The sequence below is a fragment of the Alexandromys fortis genome, unplaced genomic scaffold, assembly GCF_014885135.2.
Source record: "Alexandromys fortis isolate MF-2015 unplaced genomic scaffold, M_Fortis_MF-2015_v1.1 scaffold_154, whole genome shotgun sequence".
Lineage (NCBI taxonomy): Eukaryota > Metazoa > Chordata > Mammalia > Rodentia > Cricetidae > Alexandromys > Alexandromys fortis.
In genome coordinates, this window is record NW_026068040.1 from 3,778,768 (window position 1) to 3,795,948 (window position 17,181).

The 17,181-nt window shown below is 50.3% G+C and overlaps 1 protein-coding gene and 1 long non-coding RNA gene across 3 annotated transcripts in view; one reads left to right on the forward strand and one right to left on the reverse strand.

The window, feature by feature from the left end:
- On the reverse strand, positions 1-6,939 carry LOC126515653 (uncharacterized). Of its 2 annotated transcripts, none has more exons than XR_007595903.1 (3): positions 3,837-6,939; positions 3,383-3,712; positions 1-3,298 (listed from the first exon to the last, which is right to left on the reverse strand). It is a non-coding gene; the product is annotated as an uncharacterized lncRNA (long non-coding RNA). The 2 variants fall into 2 exon arrangements; XR_007595902.1 differs by having other exon boundaries at positions 3,341-3,712.
- The window catches only part of Gns (glucosamine (N-acetyl)-6-sulfatase), a 34,972-nt gene extending 18,457 nt beyond the window's left edge, over positions 1-16,515 (forward strand). Inside the window, exons 10-14 of the mRNA XM_050165475.1 lie at positions 6,946-7,047; positions 9,683-9,790; positions 10,424-10,534; positions 11,683-11,843; positions 14,249-16,515. Of these exons, the coding sequence (XP_050021432.1) occupies positions 6,946-7,047; positions 9,683-9,790; positions 10,424-10,534; positions 11,683-11,843; positions 14,249-14,327 (561 nt within the window). The 3' untranslated portion in view covers positions 14,328-16,515. The remainder of the gene's footprint in view (positions 1-6,945; positions 7,048-9,682; positions 9,791-10,423; positions 10,535-11,682; positions 11,844-14,248) is intronic.
- Positions 16,516-17,181: the final 666 nt, after the last annotated feature.

Genomic DNA, 17,181 nt, shown 5'->3' on the forward strand with positions numbered 1-17,181 from the left:
GCCTGACTACAGCCAACCCTGTGTGGAGGTCATACTCGCCTTGAAAAGTCGGCAGTCACTCCTGGGAATGCTCTTCTGCCCTTGGGAACCTTGGAAAGTGGGGCTCTTCTCTCCCCCAGCTGTCCACCGCCATGTGTGTATGTCATGTCAGCGTGCACAGCTTTGGTTCATTTCAGGATTTACTTCCGGCCCTAGAGATTCTCATGAGAGTCACCATCGGAAATTGTGTGGTTTATTTCTTTCCAGCTTTCATGTGTGTGTTGACAGAGGTTTCTGTCCTGCGTGGTCCCGCAGCCATTCAATCTCAAAGAAATACACAGAGGTCTACATTAATCATAAACTGGTTGGCCTATTAGCTTAGGCTGATTATTAACTCTTATAATTTATATTAGCCCATAATTCTAGTCTGTATTAGCCACGTGGCTTGGTACCTTTATCAGTGAGGCAGTCTCATCTTGCTTCCTCTGCATCTGGGTGACAACTATAGTCTGACTTTTTCCTCTTACCAGAATTCTCCTGTTCTTGTCTCCCCCTGTTGTCCTGGTTTCTGTCCTGCCCAGTTCCCACAATTATTAAGTCCCAAAGAAATCACGTGGAGGTCTAATTAGATATAAACTGATTGGCCCATTAGCTCAGGCTTCTTATTAACTCTTACATAGCCCATTATTCTTATCTGTGTTAGCCATGTGGCTCAGTACTTTATTCAGCGGGGCAGTCACATCTTGCTTCCTCTGTGTTCAGGTCAGGACTACAGAGGAATGGGCTTCCTCCTTCCCAGAATTCTCCTGTTCTCATTGACCCGCCTCTACTTCCTGTCTGGTTGTCCCTATACTTCCTGCCTGGCTACTGGCCAATCAGCATTTTATTAAAACAATAGAAGACCATTGACCCACAGCATGTGTGAATGTATGTTTTTCTGTATGTGTGTACACATGGGCAGTACATGCATATATGTATGCATGCACATGTATATGCATACATGTAGAGGCCCAAGGTTGATATCAGTAATCATCCTTGATCAGTCTTCCATTGTATTCTTGATTGCTCTCCCACCATATTCATTGAGGTAGGCTGTCAGTCAAACTCAGACCCCACTGGTAAAGCTAGTTTTGCTACCCAGCATGCTCTGCTCCATCTCCACCTTCCAAAGCTGGAGTGGAGGTCAGGCTGCACACCCACCTTGACTCTGGAGATGTGAACTCTGGCCCTCATGCTTTCTTGGCAAGCACTTAAGTGCTGACCACCAGCGCAGTCCACCCTCTGAGGTCATGAAGGAAGGATTGTGATTGGCCTGCGGTATAGAACAGACACCCAGCACCTGCTTTTCATTGCCCTTTCAGTGTGGATTGAGACCTGGTGTGGGCCCTCATGGTACAGCAGGACACCCCAAGCTTTGCACGTGGGACTCCCCGGGCATCTGTTGCTGGGCTGACCTCACTGAGTGTAGTGAGGGGCTGTGAACAAATGCCCATCCGCCCCAGATAGGGCACCAATGGGAAACCAAAGCCGCGGCTCCACCTGGTGAAGCTCATGAGTCAGTGATTTGCTGGGGTTCCTTAGAGATGGCGCGGGGCTTAATCACTGGAAAGCCTATCCCAGAATGGGCGGTGAGTGATAAGAGGCACCTCGCTGGGGCCCTCTCCGGCTGGAAGCTCCACCAAGGAGTCTGCTCCATTCTACCAATTGTTGCTGCTTGTTAATATAAACCTTAAGGGGAGGGGCTTGGGAATCGTGTCACTTCCTGAACTCCCAGAATCCTCCTTCCCAGTTTCAGGAGTCTACACGTACTTTCTTTTCCTTGCTAAGCTTGTTTGCTCTGTCCCCTCTGGCCTGCAATGGGCAGCACATTCCGTGGCTTCCATTGGTCAGTGTCCTTCACTGGGACTCTGTTCCTAGAGTGGTGGCCACCTTGATCCTGAACACGTCTCTCTAGTGGTCAGGAGATGACAGTAGGTTCTCCCAGCTATGTCTTCTCTCTTCTTGATTTCACGTTGTCACCTAAGCTCTGGGACCAGAGAAAATGAACAGACACATAAAGCTAAAATTGTAACATGGGTTTCCAGAGGCCCGGACTTGTGGGCTGTATGCAGTGGTGCTGGTGCTGGTGCTCACCTCGCTTTCCTCCCACCTTTCACCTACTTCCTGTTGCCACGTCATGGTGCAGCACTGTTAAATCGCTCCCAGAAAGGTAGAGTGGCCTTCACAACCATCATTTGTGTTACATTTGCTCTTATCAAGACCTCTGTTCCACTACAAGTGTTGGCGCTTTCTGGTCAGGCCACTCCTCTCAAAGGAGGCAAGCTGGGAAGGTCAGCAGATCTTAAGGATGGCATTTGACCTGAGTGCCAGTTCTGTCTCAGCAGGATGTGCACTTCTTGTATTCTGTGGGAAAGAAACTGAAGGGAGCAGAGTGAAATGTGCCCATCAGCTGCGGGAGGAACAAACTGTTCCTTCTTTTCATCAGCTTACTCTGCCAAGCAAATATTCAAATCCCAAACCGCGCCTCTTCTAAGCATTTAAATGGTGTCTGGTTCATCATCAGAGCTATATCATATCAACATGTGGAGTTCTGAGTGCTGTGTGAATGGACCCGTGAGATCATGCCCTCTTACCCCATCCCATTAAGGAAGGAACTGAAGGGTCAAGGGAATTATCTGAGCTCACATGAGTTAATAAGTAGCAGAGCCCTGCCTTGCAATTCACAGTGTGACTCAGAGTCCGTGCACTGGCAATGGTATTTACTCAGTACATTTTTATGACGGCGTTGCCTGCCTGAAGTCCTGGGCATAGCAAGAAGCAGCCAGGGAAGATACATTCTTAAATCCTTACATCTGAGAAGACAGGAAACTTTAGCCAGGAGAGGCCTCTGGGCATTGAAGCAGAGACCTGGATGTTGAGGAGAGTGGAGTTACATGGTCCGTGGATCCAGCACTCCGAGCAGAACAGTGAGAAAGCAAGGATGTTAGAGCAGGCAAGGGAGGTGGCAGCATTTGTACGGACCATTTTCCCCTCCCAAGGAAACCGTACCTCTCCTCAGCTTTGGCACAACTGGCTGCTGCTCCTGACTGAAATGTCCACCTCAGCTCCCCAGCCCGCTTGTCTTTAAAGGCTCTGGAAGTGGGGTTCCCCTAGGAAGAGTCTTATCACTTTCCCCTGCCTGGCATCCATACCTCTCTATACCTTCATCCACTCTCAGTTGGCTTCACATCCTGTTTACTGCTGGTTCCTCCGTGGTCCCCTACTGAGTATATAATACCTCACATTCCACATACACTGGGCTCACCTACAGTGGTCATACCTCCATGCTCACATACACTGGGCTCACCCACACTGGTCATACCTCCATGCTCACATACACTGGGCTCACCCACACTGGTCATACCTCACATTCCACGTACACTGGGCTCACCCACACTGGTAATAACTCACGCTCACATACACTGGGCTCACCCACAGTGGTCATACCTCATGCTCACATACACTGGGCTCACCCACAGTGGTCATACCTCATGCTCACATACACTGGGCTCACCCACACTGGTCATACCTCACATTCCACATACACTGGGCTCACCCACACTGGTAATAACTCACGCTCACATACACTGGGCTCACCCACAGTGGTCATACCTCATGCTCACATACACTGGGCTCACCCACAGTGGTCATACCTCATGCTCACATACACTGGGCTCACCCACAGTGGTCATACCTCACGCTCACATACACTGGGCTCACCCACACTGGTCATACCTCACATTCCACGTACACTGGGCTCACCCACACTGGTAATAACTCACGCTCACATACACTGGGCTCACCCACAGTGGTCATACCTCACGCTCACATACACTGAGTTCACCCACACTGGTCATACCTCACGCTCACATACAGTGGGGTCCACACACACTGTTAAGATGGATTTGTAGTAAGTAGAGTCAGGACTGAGAAGAGCTGTGTCTGTTGTCACCATGGGATTTTGTCACACTCACTGGGCTGACAGGTGTGCAGTAGAAGTGTGAACTGCCGGGGAGCGGGGTGGGGGGTCTAGAGAGGAGCTCAGCAGTTCAGAGCAGGGGCTGCCCTGGCAGACAGCTCAATTCTGCCCCCAGAACCCACATGAAGGCTTATGCTCAGTGTCAGGAATCTGATGGCACCATTTTCTGGGGTCCTTGGCACCAGGCACACACATGGTACCCACATATATGTGCAGGCATGTCTGCATGGCACTCATACACATGAGATTTTAAAAGTCTTCAAATAAAAAGAACGTCAGAGAGCATTACTATGTGTTGGCGATCACCAAACAGCCAGTGGCTCTGTTTGATCTATGGCCTGAGCTACCTGTCACTACTCAGAAGCAGGAATAGAGTGTGTCTGTCATAGCCAAAGTTGACCAATTTTTCTCCTCCCGGCGAGACATCAGTCTAGGTCTAGATTCTGCAGTAGCAGTTCCTCAAAGAAGCTTTAGAAAAGGAACGATTTCAAAACTGCTCTGGCCCAGAGGAGGTAGATCTGATTAGAAGTCAGGAGGCTACCTGTTAGCTCTAAGACCCTGACAAAGAAAGTCCTGCTCTCCCTGGTCCTCAGATAGGGAGGGTGTTAGGTTTCCCCTCTCTCTCTCTCTCTCTCTCTCTCTCTCTCTCTCTCTCTGTGTGTGCATGCGTGCAGTACCCACAAAGGCCAGGACAGTGTTGGAACAGCAATTCTCAACTTGTGACCCCTTTGGGGTTGCATAACAGATATCCTGCATATCAGATATTTATATTATAATTCATAACAACAACAAAATTATAATTATGAAGTAGCAACAAAATAGTTTTATGGTTGGGGTCCCCACAACATGAGGATGGTACTCAATGGTCCTAGCGTGAGGACAGTTGAGAACCAGTACCCTAGAACTAGAGCTAGAGGCAGTTGTGAGCCGTCCAGCTCACAACTGGGTACTGGGAACTGAACTCAAGCTCGCTGAGAGAGCAGCAAGTGCTCTTAGCCGTTGAGCCATCTCTCCAGCTACCTTCATCTCTACTGGCTGACACCCTGGGCTTCTTCCTACCTAGAGAAACTAAAGGCAGATCCAATGCTGCCACTTAGCTTTGGTGGCGCTAGACTCTCATAGACTCCAAGCTCTTTTGCCAAATGAACCCTTGGTGCCTTCTGGGGTGCTGTGTGACTTGCCTTAGGTAGCCCTACATGGTTGTTTAATCTCAGAGCTAAGTGTCTGGAAACCTGACTGTGTTCTGAGAGCACATCCCCTTGTTTTCAGTAATTTTGCAGGATTGTATACACTTGTGAGACCAATGGTAGATTCAGTTAATTTTCTGCTCATAATCTGTATTCACGAAAGGTCTCTGGATCTCATACAGTACGTGTACATTTTGAAACCATCTACTTCATAGGAAAAAAATCATGTCCTATTTAGAGAGGACACAGTGACTGTGTGTATATGGGAACACATGTATGTTTGTGGTACTTAAGCCCAATTGTAGTGATTTGTACTGGAACTGACAGGCCTTGCCACTGAGGAGAAGTCCATTAGGAAGTATCTCCCATCATGCGGCTCTGGAATTAAAAGTGAGTTGTTTTTGTGTGTGTGCGTGAGACTAGCAGTCACCTTTTTTTTTTTGGATTTTTATTGTTTGGTATTTACAGTTTCTCTTACACCCTGCGTTGACTGCCCCATGGCCTATGGGCCGGCTCAGGGGCTTGTGTTCCCTCCTATGGTGATCTCTTCCATTGTTATAGGCAGACTTACCAACTGTGAGCCAGCTGCTCGGTTCACCCAGGGGTCTGGCAGGAATCTCTGGGGACAGCTCTGGTGAGCTTTCTCAGTGACATATGGATTGCTGCTCCCTGAGGTGTCTCCGTGGCGTGGTAACCCACGACATCTGCCGGGCGCGCTAATGTATTCAGCACCAGCTTGTGCATCCCTGGCTCTCCCAGCTACCAGGAAATCTGAGCCCCGCTTTTCATACAGGCCCTTCTGGTTTGGTTTTAAATTAAAAATGACAGTTAATTGATTTTTCTAATCTCATGTTTGACTGCCTAAAATTAAGTTTCCTTCCTAGTTTCAGAGACTGTTGTGGGTGTGCGCCCTCGAGACTGTGTACATGGCCAGAGGACAGCCCCAAGCGAGGTCCTGGGAGCTGGTCGCCCTCTTGCTTTAAGACGGGGTCTCGCAATGTATTTCTGGCTGTCCTAGAACCCACTCTGTAGACCAACCAGGTCTCTGTCTCCCAGAGATCCGCCTGTCTCAGCCTTACATGTGCTGGGATTAAAGATGTGCACCACTGGGCCTGGCTTCTCAGGGGCTTTTTTTGAGACAAGGTCTCTCTGCCCTGGAGCTCACTCTGTAGGCTAAGCCGCACATAGATACGAGGACCTGAGTTTGTTCCTCAGAATCCACATAGAAAAGCCTGTGATCTCAGCACAGAGGAGGCGGGAGGTGGGGACCCAAAGGCTCTCTAAGGCTTGCTGTAAACCCAGGCCAGTAAAAAACTGTCTTAGAAGAACAACACCTGGCCCTCTTCTGACTGGGCACTGCATGCTTGTGGTGCATTTACATCTGTACAGGCAAAACCACGTACATAAAATACATAAATCTTTTTAAAATGCTAGGAATGCATGTGAGGTCAAGTCTAGTGAACGAATGTGAATGTCAGGTTGCCGCAGTAGTCAACAGTGCTCCCATGAGCCGTGGTGAGGAGACTGCAGGAGTCTTTCAGATGGTCTGCTAGTAACCATGTGGTAAGACCATCATCACAGCTTCCCACGTGCATTCGCATGTGCACCTGATAAGCTCGTGTTTAAGTTGCAGTTGAGTGTCTGGAACTGGGTTATGGGAAAGCGATGGTGCCGTGGGTTTCTGGTGGGTGGCTCGGGTTTATTAGAGGGAAAGGGAAGATGAGACCAGCTGTGTCCCATCCTGTTTTCTTTGCTCATCAGATGCTGGTCTCGAATATTGACTTGGGCCCCACGATCCTAGACCTTGCTGGCTATGACCTGAATAAGACGCAGATGGATGGAGTGTCCTTAGTACCCATTCTGGTGAGTACAATCAACAGAGCCCAAGCTCTGAGGAAACCCAGGTAGACAAAGTAAAATTCCTAAACCTGGTAGTCAAAGGACAGGATTTGTCTCTCGCCATGTGGTGGGAAGGCGCTTCCTAAAGGAAAGATGACATTGGGCGGTGGTGGTGCACACCTTCAATCCCAACCCTTGGGAAGCAGAGGCTGATGGATCACTATAAGTTTGAGGCCAGCCTGGTCTACAGAATGAGTTCTAAGATATCCAGGGCTACACAGAGAAACCCTGTCCCAAAAAAAAACAAAAAAACAAAAAAACAAACTTGGCTGACTGATGGGACAGACCACTTGTCATCTCAGCTTTCTGTATTCTCTCCCCTCCCCTCCATGAACAAACCAAGGTGACTGAAGGGTCATCCAGGTTCCGTCCAGGAGGACAGTTGATGGCATGTGAGGGCTTAGAAAGAGAGGTTGACATCCCAATAGAAATAAACCAGAGAGCTCTGAGTAACCAGCCACCTATGAAATGGAGGAATGGCTCAGGTCACTGTGGTCACCTCACTGTCATCAAACAGGCTGAAGTAAGAAGGTCTGTGTCACCTCAGAGTGGCAAAGACTAAAGATTAAAGCCCAGTGTCTCAGAAGTCTGAGGCATGGAGGGCGTTTGCACACTATTTACGAGGGTCGGGGAAATCACTGTCCGGCTAGTTTACTGCCCCGAGAGTGGGTGGAAAGATTGTAGATTGGCAGGATTGCGGGTGCGGCTCATGGTGGAGCACTTGCACAGCATATAAAGGCCTTGGGCTCGTTCTCCAGCACACACACACACGATTCTGCAGTGGATCTGTCTGGGCTTTTTGAGAATTCAGCGTTGTTTGCAAGATGGATCCATATTGTTCTCAGCTACCTGATCCTCCATTACCTAACTACATCATGACCCGTCTGTCTGTCTCTCCTCCGTTGGTATCTGTGGGGCTCTAGCTCTGTCGTTTAACTTCTTTCCCAGATGTTGTCTTCCACCTCTTGATGCTTCTTACAGATTTCTGCAAACTGACAGGGACGTCTGGGGAGTTTCTTCTGCTCTTTTCTGCAGGTCTGCACAAAGGGGGCACAAGTAGGCGTCTTTTCTCTTTGTTCCTGGTCTGAGGAGCATAGAGCATGACTCCCAACTGAATACTAGCTGCCTCGGGTGCCCTGGGAGATGTCTCGTGGGATATTATTTGGACACTGAGTCTCACCCTGGTCCCTGTTAGAGTCACCTAGGGAAATGAGATCCTAGTGTTGGGCCACCCCTCCATGAGAGCTGCTGATTTAATTGGCATGGGCCATAACCTGGTCCTCTGGACACTTGACACATAAGTGTGGGACTCAGGTCTACCCACGTGTGACAGATAAGCTCTCCCCAGCTCTGGCAGCTTGAACAAGGAAGAAGGGGCACTTCTGCAGTCTCCACTGACTCATAATTTGAAACCTGGACCTGCAGAGTTTTGCTCAGGTTTGAATGTAGCCACGAGTTAAGCAATACTCATTTGAATCCCTTTCCTGGCATTCAAGGCCATGCACAGGCTAGCACCCACCCCTCTAGGGCTTCCAGCTTCAGCACAGGCTAGCACCCTCCCCTCTAGGGCTTCCACCTTCAGCACAGGCTAGCACCCACCCCTCTAGGGCTTCCAGCTTCAGCACAGGCTAGCACCCACCCCTCTAGGGCTTCCAGCTTTAGTGGTCTTTAGAGCTATGGTTCTCAACTGACACCAGGGATGACCGTGGACTTGCTAAAACCTAAACTGTTCTCCCCTGATTTAAAAGGCTTATATTTATTGTTGCTGATGTTAGAACCACACCAGCCAAGGACAGGATCTAGAGATGAACAGGAAAAGGCCGAAGGCAGGTCCAATCAGACTCATGCGGCCTTACTCTGCCCTTCCTAACCATCTCCTGCCTCTTACTCTGCAGAGAGGGGTCTCAGTATGTTGCCCAGTGATCAAACTGGGCTCGTCATTCCTCATGCCTCAGCCTCCCAAGTAACTGGTGTTGCAGGCTTGTCCCCTGGGCCCAGCTTGCCTGCTGCTTGGGGCCTCCTGGCATTTAGCCCCTGGCTGTCCACCCCAACCTGTTCCTGCTTCCTCCTCTTGGAAGCTAGGGTTCATGACCCCCCTAGATCCATGTTCTCTGCTATCCTGAATTCCTGAAGTCATCTGCTTTTGATCTCACACTTTCTCCTGTTCTAGAGCCTGCCTTCTCCAGTATTCATATGTCTGCCTCAAATGTGTGTGTTTCAAATGCTGCAGCCTCTCTCCACACTGCTAATATGCAACACGGAATGCACATGACATGTGGGTGGTACTCAGGATCTGCACCGCACACTGCCCATCCCTCTCAGGCCTGCACTCGTAGGCACTATTCCTCTCCGCTAGGCACTATTCACACGGACCCTGGTTTGGAGCAGCCTGGACCACTGTCAGCTCTTGTTAGCTACCGGCTTCCATTCAGCCTGCCTCACTACTCCCCTGTAGAGGGCTATAAAACATTCTAAGCCCCTTTATAGACTGTAAATCCCAGAAACCATCACGTCCATGCTCTTCACTCCTGTCCAAAGGCCCCGCAGGCAGACAGTGAGAGCCATGCCTCGCAGAAACCACCTCTGCTCTTTTTCCTAGAAAGGAGCCAGCAACTTAACCTGGAGGTCAGATGTCCTGGTGGAATACCAAGGAGAAGGCCGTAACATCACTGACCCGACCTGCCCTTCCTTGAGTCCTGGAGTGTCTGTAAGTAGAGCTTGTCTTGGATCGCGGCTTTCTCGCCACCCGACTGATGCTGTTTGGCTGGTCCTGGCATCAGGCCCCACCCCCCTCACCTTACCCACTCCCCAGGGCACACTGTCAGGACTGATGGAGAGATGGGGTTTGCCCCGTGTGCCATCACATGCCTTACACTGGTGGCAACCCCGCAGGTCACACAGATGTAACAGCCACATTGACTGGCTTTGGGGAACTGAGCCTTGGGTCTCCTGTCACTCAGTGTTCTGAGTAAAGGACCCAGCCCAGTGCAGGCACACAGTATTGTCATCCTAGGTCTTGGAAGGCAGAGACCAATGGATTTCTACTTCAGGCCAGCAAAGGTCCTGGTTGGGGGGGGGGGGTTGCCCACATTTTAGACACAGCCCACTGTGGACTGGAGAGCCTGTGGAGAACATGGGGTTTGGTCCTTTGTAGCACTGAGATCTCGGGGCACTCTGCATTTTTCTTCTCACCCCAGGATGATCATTCCAGATCGTCCTTCAGAGAGATTCATTTGATATGTGGTTTCCCTTCCCTCATGACTAGCTTCAGCCGGCTGGGCCGACATGAGATTCTGTTACTGTCAGAGTGATCCTCATTTAACTTGTAAACTTCCCCCAGCAATGTTTCCCAGACTGTGTGTGTGAAGACGCCTACAACAACACCTATGCTTGTGTGAGGACGCTGTCGTCACTGTGGAACCTGCAGTATTGCGAGTTTGACGACCAGGAGGTAAGGGGGACTTGGGCCTGGTGGCATTGAGCGGTCCCAGCACTACCCAGGGAAGGTAAGTTTCTTCTCTGCAGTCTCAAGGCAGTCCTATACAGACAGGCTTCATTCTCTGACTCTTCTCAATGGAGCCTTCTCTCCTCACCACCCTACTCTTTAAGTGCACAGCTGACTTTCTCAGAATGACACACGCCTGGTCTGTGGGCGAAAAGTGAGCACTTCAGCGTCTACAGAGAGGAACTGGGACATTCCCAACAGGCTGGCCAGCATCTTACATACCCGGAAGCTCCCTTGGCTCACACAGCACAAGCCAATGCTGTCTGTTATTAGAGTGGTGGGCCATCCTTGGGAGAAGACGGGACTTGGCCACACTGATAACTGTGGATCACCTGAAGGGTCCCGAGGACACGGGGCCTTGCAGTCACACTGAGCTCAGCAGGTGCTTGCATACCCAGTCTGGCCCCCTCTTACCGTAGGAAGTAAATGCTCACTGCCTTCTTCAGAAGGGGACTGCCCCTTCCTGGCAGCTCAGCAGCACAGTCTTTGCTTGAGCTGAGCTGGCCTTCCCTGTGTTTATCTGTTTGGTACCATTGCACGGTAGACTGAGGGCAGCGCTCACCTCGCATGTCCTGGAGAACCATATGCGGATGAGAGGGAGGCACCGATGCCAGACAGTCTACATTAGAGATAAGGCTGCCGTAGACAAGACAGCTGTCGCCTTCCCTGCTGGCAAGAAATAGCCCCGACTACTTTTTAAAATAGGAAATGATTCAGGGGCCAGAAGTCAGCGCAGTTCTCACCTCCATCCTCACTTGAACCCCCAGGTTCTGAGGCAGACATGGCTTTCCGCACTCCCCTCACCGAGTTCCTGCAATACTGTCTTGGTACTGAGGCCAGGCCATCGAGGGCTCACTTCGTGTTCACTTCTAGAGTGTGTAGTGGACAGGTGACCGCAGTTCATCATGGGCTGTGTGTCCAGTGCAGGTGAACCCCAACAGTATGCGAATGTGTGGATCGTGAAGCCTTAGCCCCCTGATGGATGGGCCTTGGTTTTTCTGTACTTCCCTTTCCATTTAGAAATAATTGCCTTAGGAATATTCTCAATATAACCTTTGGTTTTTTTCCCTTTGCTCCTTCCTTTCTTCCCCTAGGTGTTCGTAGAAGTCTATAATATAACTGCAGACCCAGACCAAATCACCAACATTGCTAAAACTATAGACCCTGAGCTTTTGGGGAAGATGAACTATCGCTTGATGATGCTCCAGTCCTGCTCAGGGCCAACCTGCCGCACTCCAGGGGTTTTTGATCCGGGGTAAGTGTCCCCGTGCTGTCCCTAGAGGTCCTGCTCTTCTGGAAGACAAAGGGAGGCTGTTGGCTCCCCCACACACACTTTGAGCTGTGTTTATTTTTCTGCTTTTTGAGGGAATCCTGTGTTCTTGCTGTGTCGGCTTGTTATGCTGGGACTTGGCTCTCTGCTACCAGTGGCTGCTGAGTCCACAAGCTCAGCCCTGCTCTCCTGTTCCCAGAGCTCTGCTTGGTCACACAGTCCGCTCTGGCCTAGTGCTACCCTGATCCTAGCATTTCAAGAGCAGACCGCTTCATTCCTTAGAAATCCAGTGTATGAAACACGACTGAAAACAGATATGAACTGAGGTGCGTTCTGAATGGAAACCCACTGCGCATGTTGAATGTGAATGACAGTCCTTACCTGTAAAGTCGTGTGTGCCTCACACTCTGGAACCTTCTACAGTACTGTGTCTGCAGAACACTGACTGCTGCAGCCCATGCATTCACGCTGCATCAGTGAGAAGCATGCTGTGATTTTATGCTTTAGGGTTTAATGATTAAATCAGCATGTCTCTGGGAAAGGATTGTTTCAGCTCTCATGAGCAGTGACGTGCGATGAGGTGTGACTGACTCTTCCTTCTTCTCATTGCTTTCATCTGCTCTCCAAGTCAGAGATGAACGAACATGTGTAGAGAAAGTGGATTGTGGGCCGTTACCCGGCACACACAGCCAGAAACAGACCCCAGACTGCCCCAACAGGACCGCCGCACTCAGAGAGCCCTCAGTTCAAGCCCCAGCTTAGCTTTTTGTTTTGTTTAGAGACAGGTCTCTCTGTCTTAGCCACGCTGGGTGCTTCTGGGATTAAAGGTGCACCACTGTGCCTTGCTAAGATGAAGGGGGGGAGAGAGAGAGAGAATGAGATTTAAATAGCTAGGCAACTGTATAAAGAGACAATGCCATCTTATCTAGCATAAACAAATTTGTGTAGTAAGGCTGCCCAGCCATTTTCACTGTCCGGCCTCCACCCTCTTGGAAACAGGTCATTCTCAGAAGTCACAGACATCAGCTCACAATGACATAGCCATCCAAATGAACTTAATACTTTTAACCATATGTTCTTTGGCTGGCTCTGGGAATTGAACCCTTGAAAGCAGAGGGAAGGACTCTCTGGGGTTCTGATGCATGGCCACCAGCCCCAGTGACTGCTGCTGGAGCACAGACCTGCCGCAGCGTCTGGCCGGCCAGACCAGGGAGGCTGTGGTGCTGTCTTGTTTCTTCTGGGTCATTGCCTGCTTTCCAGAGAGTCCTCCCCCCCCCCCCCCCCCCAACACACACACACACATTTCACGTCAGGAAGTTAACCAGACGCACGATTTGCCCAGGGGTCCCTCTGAAGAATGGATGCAGCATGACCCTGCTTCCCCAGCACTGTTTAACCCAAAGCAGTCTTTATAATTCACTCCGGATGCATATTTATATAATAAGGAAGACGCTGGCTTTGTGTGCTCCTATTGACCTGAGCTATGTAAACACCAACCGGTGTGTTTTTAACTTATCATCCCAGGTTATTCTTTCCTACCAAACATTTGGTTTTACAGAGTCCTCTGCAGTAGGGTCATCGGGCTAGATCCTGTAGGCACAGCTGTGGAACCCAGCCACACACGTCCATCACACACTGTCTGTGGCCAAATGCTCCACAGCCTGTGCCTGTCATCTGGCTCCTTATAACGCGTTGCTACAGAAACTGGCCACAAGCAGGAGCCAGCGTGAATTCCACGCAGTGTGTTTCTGCTCAGCATGGAAAGCCCATCTCTGGCCAGTCTGTGCTCTTTATATCCAGAGTCCTAACTGTTGCTGTTGAGCCTGTGCTTTGAGCGTCCATACATTTTCCATGAATGCCTGTGTTTGGTGACCAGAGACATTTGGAGTTGTTTAGCTTCATGAGACAGGCTCAGGCATGCATCTGAGGTCCATGTGCTGTGTGCTCTTAAGTGCTGGTGGTCTAAAGAGGAGGAGATCGTGAACCTGCAGTGGAACTCTGAGGGTCAGCGCAGCCACCGGGATTCTTTCTACATTAGAATTCGCCGTTCCTCCCTTAACCACCTGCCTTTAGTCCCAGCACTCGAGACTGAGGTAGCAGCTCTGTGAGTCTGAGAACAGCCTAGTCTGAGTAGGATTTCCAGGCCGGCTAGGGCTGTATAGCAATTTTTTTTTTTTAAGAACCCCCTGCTTTTTTACCATTAACCTTGTTCTCTCAACTCACAGTTTGTGCGGAAATATTCTCACCTTCAGAAACCACCTTTAGATCACAGCCTCCTCTGACTAGCTCCTTGTAGTGTATCAGCCCCTCTTGCCCACTCTGCTGGAGAGTGTGCCACGAAGTCCCCATGGCTAGCTAGAGTTCATGTGCTGTCCTTTTCCTTCCCTCAGATACAGGTTTGACCTGCGTCTCATGTTCAGCAATCACGGCAGCGTCAGAACGAGAAGGTTCTCGAAGCACCCTCTGTAGGGACCTCGCCAGCCTCTGCGTTGGATCCTCACACACCCCTTTCTCGTGAAGTGGTTGCAGCAGGAGCCGTGCCTGGAAGAGCTCTGGCCTGGCCGTTCAATTCCTATTTGAAAAATCCCCCCACTGGTCAGCTGACTTCCAGTACTGTGACTCCAACCCCGTGTTGAAGCGGCTGACTGTCTCTTCCTTCAGATGACAACCAACACTCCTGAGGTCTTTGTCCTCTCCATGTCCCTTCACCTCGGGTGGGCACAATGTGTGATGACCTCCCACGTGGTCAAGTCTGAATTTGTCAAACTATTCAGATAAATGGCAATACTTTAGGGCAGAAAGAAAAGGCCTTTTGGTATGTGGCTAGCCCCAAATCTACAGCCCTGTATAGCATCTCAAACTGAGCCTCACCATCAAACACACACAGCCCTGCAAAGAACTGTCTGTGGAGAAGTGGTGTTCACAACATGGTCGTGGTAAACATGCCCCTTGTCAGCCAAGCTCTGCTCTGTTCTGCTGGGACCCTGGGCTGTGCTGGTGCAGCCAGAGGCTGTGTAGGGTTATAGGTGAATCCCCCTAGCTCTCGGAGCCATCAGCTCCTCAGTGGCTCCAACCATGCTGCGTGCTCAGAAGCCCTAGAGAGAAGGCACACCAAAGGGAAGGGCTAGCATGCTTCATGAGTACCAGAGACCAGTGCAGAGCAGGCTTGGCCAAGCAGGTTGAAGGGCTGCACAGAGAAGTGCCTGTCCAGGGGTTCTCAAGTGTCAGTGCCGCAAGATGTCATTGTGACTGGCTGTAGTTAGCTGCCTTTCTCATTTAACATAGTGGGTGACTCAGGGCTGATGTGAAGGACCAGCTGCTTTGTCCCACCTGCCCCCGCCCACCCCCCCCCCCATGTAAGCTCTTGAGTCTCCAGAGTCTTGACCAACTAGGGTTCAGTTGGTGTTCCCTGTCCAAGGTTCCTTGTTGCCCAGAACTGCATCCTCCTGTTCCTTAGCTCAAGACCAGTTCCACTCTGACATTTCCGTGGTGGGGCCTAGTGCTGGTGGGGCAGCAGAGGAGGAGGGAGATGCGTGGTTTTAACCTGATCTGTGTAGGCAGTACGTGATTTTAGCTTTACACGGCCTCTGCCCAGCTTTAAACACTTGGAACACACAGCTAGAAGCCACTTTTGGGATCCCAGAGGCCATGTTGGGGCAGTAGCCATGGAGTTGATTCCTTTACCTCATGTGACCCCAGCAACTGCAGTGGTACTGAGACAGACAGTGGATGGACGCTCTGCTGTGGCCGCCTTGGAGGGAGAGGATGGGAACTGGCTTCCTTCACAACACTGTCTTCTGCATTAGTGAGGGTGACCGTAGCTGTCCCCAGTACAAACCCAGCTGCTCTCACCAGGCCTTGGGCTGTGGCGCCATCGCCTTCAGTTTCGGGGCAGCGCCTAGAAGCAGGTGAATGAAGCCAGAGTGGCGTGAGCCACCACGAGTGTCTCTACCTCGCTGCCCTTACTTTAGGTGACATGTCCAGGGGGTGGGGCATGGTGCTGGTCCTGCTGACACTGGAGTGGACCTCAGTTTACCCCAACAGACCACAGCATGCACAGCTTCCCACCTAAGGGCCTTGTAATCTGATGTCTCCCTTGGAGGTGTCTGCCAGTGTCTTCAAAATAGAGAACCATAAAACCAATGTGGAACGCAGGGATTTTGCCTTAAAAGACTTAATGTCTTAAAGCTGTCCCTCAGACACAAAGTAAAGGGCACGCTTAGAGTGTCGTTGGGTTTGACAAGTGGCACTGTCGCAAACACCTGAATTGTCAGCGCTAGGGGTTTTGTACAAAATAGTAAGGTAGCTGTGGAGGGTACACCTTCATCTCTGAGATAATCTTAAACTTGCAACTGTCTACAGACAGCGGTTTTTTTCTATTTTTTCTTTTTCTTTTTTTTTTAAACAAAAGAAAACAGGCCAGAATCCTCAGGAGGAAGCCGAGGGCCCTCAGCTGAGCTTCACTGGGCAGGCGCACACTGCAGGCTTTAGTTCACCAGCTCTTTCTGCCTGATGAACTTGGAAATTCTCTCCTTAGCACCAGGTGTCCTGGAAGTCACTCTGCCCCGGCTCTGTCACCTGTCACTTAGAAAGTGCCCTTCAGAGGACCCTGTGCACTGCTGCACTTTTCAATGAATTAAAACTTGTTTCTGTTCGAGCGGCGTGTCTCGTTTGTTCAGGCCACAGGAAGTCGCCCGCACAAGGTGGAAGGTGGCTGCTTCACGGCGATTTGTGGTGCTGGGCACCAAACTCAGACCCGACAGATCAGGTCAGCATTGTCCCGCCAGAAAACCTTTCAGCTGCGGCGTGATGCTAATCACTGACCGTTTCCTCAGCTGTGTTCTTCACCCGACAAGCTCTCACATACCAGTCCCTGCCTGGGAAGATGGCTCAGTGGGTAAGAGTTCAATTCCCAGCAACCATAGGGTGGCTCACAACCATCTGTAATGAGATCTGATGCTCTCTTCTGGCATGCAGGCAGAACACTGTATTCATAATAATAAGAGCCTAAGTCTTAAAAAACAAGAACATTTGATCTTGCAGAGGGCCAGGTTCCGTTTCCAGCACCCACATGGCAGCCAACAACCATCTACAGATGGTTACAAGCCGAGGGGCTCAAGTGCTTCTCTGCCCCCACAATCTCCTGCATGCACACAAATACATATAAATTAGTTATTAAGAGAACATCCTGATTCCTGATGAACCATTTCTAGTGTTTAAGTCAATGGACGAACCCACCCACAAAGATGCCTTGTGGTAGTCAGGGTTTTGTGCCATTTCCCTGAGAGAAAAATGACATCTTGCAGGAGTCAGCAAACTTTCT